At 35.8% G+C, this 6,000-nt stretch overlaps 1 protein-coding gene across 5 annotated transcripts in view; it reads right to left on the bottom strand.

Annotated features, from left to right (window-relative positions):
* Positions 1-579: 579 nt before the first annotated feature.
* The window catches only part of LOC102804367 (calmodulin-regulated spectrin-associated protein 2-like), an 80,411-nt gene continuing 74,990 nt past the window's right edge, over positions 580-6,000 (bottom strand). For all 5 annotated transcript variants that reach the window (XM_085508123.1, XM_085508126.1, XM_085508127.1 and 2 more), the window contains 3 exons: positions 4,956-5,074; positions 3,793-3,956; positions 580-3,447 (listed from right to left, as the gene is read on the bottom strand). In XM_085508123.1, the coding sequence (XP_085364249.1) occupies positions 3,309-3,447; positions 3,793-3,956; positions 4,956-5,074 (422 nt within the window). In that variant the 3' untranslated portion in view covers positions 580-3,308. The remainder of the gene's footprint in view (positions 3,448-3,792; positions 3,957-4,955; positions 5,075-6,000) is intronic.

Here is a 6,000-nt window from a genome sequence, read left to right as displayed (position 1 = left end):
ATTTAGAATTCATGTCACATACATGTGATCATTACTATATAGAGTCTCATTATTAGTGACAATCTGTGCAGGCTACTCAATTATTGAGTAAAATATGATCATTTTGCATTATCATAATTACGATTTATTATTTCAATAAAGTTGAAATCACCCATGCTGATACACAGTTGATTTTCAGGGACTAATGTTTTCATTCAGGATGACGATATCAAATTTATGAATGATACAAACTAATGATGTACTCACAGCCAAGTATAATCTTTTGTTTGCGTGGAAATAGTGAGAATGAAAGTCCGGAGACAATGCAAAAGGTGTATCTGAACAAACTTTTACTGGTTAGAATGGATAGCAATAAATGCATTGTATTTCCGGTGATGCAGAGCATAGGAACGACAAGACAAGGCACATCAGCTTTTAGTATAAATGTCACAATACGGCAGAAAATGTTTGTGGCATCTTTATCTGTGGCATCTGTAAACATGTCAATTGTATAGCAGATCTTCCTGAAACAGGACAAAGGGCAACTCATCATCCACGGTAATAGTCTATGATATATATATAAGCAGAGAAGACAAAAGATAACATGTGCAATGTTTTGATTTTAATGCATTTAAGAAAAGCAGTCAATAACATTATATATCCCATAATAATAACAATATAGCTTACATTGACGGTAATTATAAAAGTAGTGTATTATCAATTACAAAACATATTTAGAATATCATATACCAACATAAACAGACAAACAATGATATCTACATCAACTCACATTTTCATCATATACAAAAAAAAACAGATTTCTTTACAAAAAGGAAAAGTTAATCTTCACTTATATATACAAGTTTGAAGGATCAGCAAAGAAATAAGTTAATCAATACAGAAACCTGAGAAGCAAAATAGAAACAATCCTTCATATGGAAGGCTGAAGATGGCAGTGTACACTCGCTCTGCAGACATTAATGTAGAATATGAAGAGCAATCAGGAGATCCCTTACAAGTTATATGCAAATTACCCACATAATGAGTTTAATAAGGTGGAACACTAGAAACTCAGAGGGAAGGTGAATATAGAATTGAAAAAAAATTTTCATAGGAAAAAAACATGGCGGAAAAAAAATTAGCACAACTCTAAGTGAAGGGAAAAAAATATATTTTGCACTGTTTTTCTGCTATAGCCACCAGAGCTTCTAACGGTCCATCTTTTAAAAGATACTTTTTGAGACGACTGATTCTGTCCATTGGATGTATTAAATATTATGAATCACATTTGAATAATTTGCATATCAACAAGGACCCCTAGCATGGTAAGATAACTCAATGACAGAATCAGACTCTAGCCTTGAGACAATAAACCACGTAATATATGTTTTTACTAACTCACTGTGATAAATATGTATCTACAAGTTGAATATTAACTATTAGTAACCACTGATTTGACGTTATTAAGCGATACATAGCGAGAAAACATCCTCAGCAATACACCATTGATAAGAGTGACCCAAGCAACGGATTCAAAAGCACTGATTGGTTAAAAGTAACCATGTGATAAAACTCACACTTCAATATGGTGGATATATGCAAATTAACACCATATAAGGAAGTTACACTGTTTTCAATGCAAGGAAATCACAATTTTCATCATCAAGACATACATGAATTAATGTTCATTTATTTAAGTAACCATTTCTCCAAATACTGTACAACAGATTGGACATATTAAGCTGCTACAAACTCATACAAGTTGTGAGATGCAGTTGCTATGTGAACATATATCTGTGAAAGCACACAAATTGCAGTGCATTATGGGATTTTGTACATTGCAATGCATGATGGAACTTGATGTTATGATTGAACAAACAATGAAGTCCAGCTTCTAAAAAGGCAGCTCTATACCTGGAATTATTAATAAAAAAAATGACTGAAAATTAAGTAAATCAAAGTCCAAAAACTCAAACAAGGATGAATATTACCGACCTAGCCACTGCTCTTGTACTACAAATCAGTTTTTATTTGATAAGCACCAAAAATCTGTTGTGGGCATACAAATCAGCACAATACAAAATGATTTATGTTGAACTTGAACTCAGTGTTGCAATATGGTACAAACAATAACATCCCCAAATTTGGCAATATTGCGTTTGTTTATGTATATCACACACCTGCAAGTTAGACGTGTCCCTACTATATATGATTCACCACACATTTACATCAATACTTGTTAGCTGCAGGTTAAATTGATAAAGCTTGCCATTATTTACAGAATACAATAAAAATTTATGAGAAAACAGGCGATACTATATACAGACAAATTGACAATTTAGAATTAGAGGACATGCTATACAAGTGTTTGACATTTAATGTAGACCTATAACCCGGCACAAGTATAAATTACCATTTGGAAACTAAAGAGTAAACAACTCACTTGTCTTAACAGACTATAGTATATATGGGCAACATCAATTTGGACAAGTCAGGCTGTACACAGAGGTCAAAGTTCATTTTTACAATAATCATTTTGTACTGCGCAGAAAACAATGGATTTAAAAACAATAAAATACAATATGTAAATTTATGCAAATAACCTGCATTTCTCACTGCAGCAATGAATTAGTTACTCTTCATTGCCAGTTTTTTGTATTTTTTTTTCTCAAAAATTTTGTTTAAAAAATTTTAATTTTAGAGCAATATTAGTGCATTCATAACAGTATACAATTCTGCATCGAAATGCAAGAAATATAGAGAAGCAATAAAACAATGGCATCATGAAAGGGTGCATAAACTAGTCTGACGTACCACAGAACGACTCAGAGATTATATTGATACGCATATAGGAAGACATCATAATGCAGATACATAGTATTCTGTCTCACTTAGTTACCGTTGCTAGGCTGGTCTCACTCAGTTACCGTTGCTAGGCTGGTCTCACTCAGTTACCATTGCTAGGCTGGTAATACGAATAGGCCTACATTTCCCACTTGTCAAATGATTAGAAAAAAAAGACAATGTTTTTTCAGTGGTACAAATTTATTTGGCTTCAGACTGGTACTCTGTGTAATGCCCACACAATAACGTAGTTTGCCAAATTCTCATTGGTCGGAATGAGTTTGAATTCTAGTGGAAACATCAATTACTGTGGAGGTTGCAGTCGTTTAGCGACATGTCTTTTTGCGCTGGTGGAAACTTTAATTGATGCAAAGGTTGTAGCTGTTTAGTTTTTCCTGCCTTTCCATGCTGGTGGAAACATCAATTCATATGAAGGTTGCGGCCGTTTAGTGTCACATGTTTTTTCATGTCGGTGGAAACATCAATTAATGCGGATGTTGTGGTCGTTTAGCGACTCCTGTTTTCTTATGCTGCCATAGATGATTATAGATGACAAATGCATCAACGGACACAGACATTGTTTTGGAAGGTATGGCTACAAAGTGCTTACCACCAGAATTGTATCTGAAGATAAATAATAAAACATTTATACACAAAACCAAAGCAATTTGAATGACAAATGGTTTTACAAAAATAGTGATAAGCTGAAAACTCCTTTGTGAACACGAGGACTATATTGGAACCAACAAGACTTATAACTATAATAGCAAATTGAAAAGCATAACATAATTAATCAGTGCTAATCAATAATCTAACAATTACCCAACTACCAAAATGTTTTGACTATGATATGAACAGATTCAGCTAAAACAACTTATAGTGCAAATTAATTATGGAAAGTTAACAACACTGACAACAATGCTATCACCAACAGACCACACCCCACTGCAACATAACCCTTATACTCACTTAAATATTTTTTCCACCATGTCTGATGATACCTGTCGTGGTCCAGTGCCATATATCTTAATAATCTCTTCTGATTCCGGTAAATAGCTGTACAATGATCGGAACTGTAGTCCAGAATTACGGAATAAAATAAGGAAGTGGTGGGCATCAGCCTTGGCTATCTCCTGTGAAAGAAACCAATTATTTGTCACAATGGGTGTTGTCTTGATATTCAGTATGAAAAAAGTGTATATGCCAGACTGGTACAACAGTTTGCTAGTCAGTTATTTTAAATACTATCAAAAAAAACAAAATGATGTACATCAAGTTCCTATTATGTTCAATGTAAGTACCAAGTTTGAAAATAATCTGGTTTTGGAAAAACAGAAATGTTTAAATGCATTTTTAATATTCATTGGTCACCATTCGGTAATCTTGAATTGTATTGTCTAACAAATACATATGCATATGTGTGACATAATGTATGTAATAAAGTTTGAATGTGATTGGTCACGGCATACTCCGGAACAGCATTCATTAAAACAAAATGGCCACCAGTTGGTCATTTTGAATTTGAAAAACAAAATGTTGTCTATGCAAAACCAAAATCTGGGTTTGAAATGGCAGAAATGATTGATTTTCATGCATTGTAGCATAAAAATGAATGAATATGCACTTTTATCCCATGATGCATGAATTTGCACTTTTATCCCATGATGCATGAATTTGCACTTTTATCCCATGATGCATGAATATGCACTTTTATCCCATGATGAATGAAGTACTTGTCAGGCATGTCTGTCACCAGGGTACATAGCACCAAGAGCCAAATGATTTCCAAGACTTTTCCAGAACTTTTTCCCAAACTTTCTTGCATTTTTTCCAAGACATTTTGAACCTTAATTCAGGCCAACATCATCAGCAAACGCATCAAAGTTCTGAGGATATGGTAGTTCCCATGAGAAAACGGGCCTTTCTAAAATGAATTAATGACTATGAGGAAATTTAAAGACTTTTCAAAGATTTTTTTATTTTTCCTGTAATTTAAAGACAACGCAAAGACTTTCCAGACCTCAAAAAATCCAAAGACTTTCAAAGCATTTTCCCAACGCTATGGACCCTGGTCACACATCTGTTCTTATTACAGTTTCTAAAGTTTAATAGTTGATAGATTTTTGACATACCTGTAGAACCCTGTCTTTCATGTCCTTGTTAACATGTCCAGCCAGCACACAGTGTGTTATAGCATTAGTGATTAGATGTCGATTAGACTTGGTAGCAGGTTTCACAAACAACTTAGGACCTATGATGTAATTTATATTAGAATGCATTCAGAAACACAGATTTGATGAGATAGTAATGAAGGGGGATAAAACTGGGTTTGTAAAAGGGACAAAGAGAAATAATCAAGAGAATTAAGAAAAGACGGGGGAAAAAAAGTGTCAGATTGAAATCCAGAGAGTGAGAGTGTGAGTGAGAAAGTGAGAGTGAGTGAGAGTGAGAGAGTGAGAGAGAGTGAAAGAGAGAGTGAAAGAGAGAGTGAGAGTGAGAGTGAGAGTTTGAGAGTGTGAGTGAGAGAGAGAGTGAGAGAGTGAGAGAGAGTGAGTGAGAGTGAGTGAGAGAGAGAGTGAGAGAGAGAGAGTGAGAGAGAGTGAGAGTGAGAGTGTGAGTGTGAGAGTATGTGAGAGTGTGTGAGAGTGAGAGTGTGTGAGAGTGAGAGTGAGTGAGTGAGAGTGAGTGAGTGAGAGTGAGAGAGAGAGAGTGAGAGAGAGAGAGAGAGAGTGAGCGAGTGAGCGAGAGAGAGTGAGAGAGAGAGTGAGCGAGAGTGAGAGTGAGAGAGAGTGAGAGAGAGTGAGAGAGAGTGAGTGAGAGTGAGAGTGAGTGAGAGTGTGAGTGAGAGTGTGAGTGAGAGAGTGAGTGAGAGAGTGAGAGAGTGAGAGAGTGAGTGAGAGAGTGAGAGAGAGTGAGAGAGTGAGAGAGTGAGAGTGAGTGAGAGAGAGAGTGAGCGAGAGTGAGTGAGAGTGAGTGAGAGAGAGAGTGAGCGAGAGTGAGTGAGAGAGAGAGAGTGAGAGAGTGAGAGTGAGAAAGAGAGAGCGAGAGTGAGTGTGAGAGAGAGAGAGTGAGTGTGAGAGAGAGAGAGTGAGAGAGTGAGTGAGAGAGTGAGTGAGTGAGAGAGTGAGTGAGTGAGAGAGTGAGAGTGAGTGAGAGAGTGAGAGAGAGAGTGAGAGT

The sequence above is a fragment of the Saccoglossus kowalevskii genome, chromosome 14 (genome assembly GCF_978046115.1).
Source record: "Saccoglossus kowalevskii chromosome 14, keSacKowa6.1, whole genome shotgun sequence".
Taxonomy (NCBI): domain Eukaryota; kingdom Metazoa; phylum Hemichordata; class Enteropneusta; family Harrimaniidae; genus Saccoglossus; species Saccoglossus kowalevskii.
Note: the sequence above shows the minus strand (reverse complement) of the source record. Positions and strands in the feature narration are given on the sequence as shown.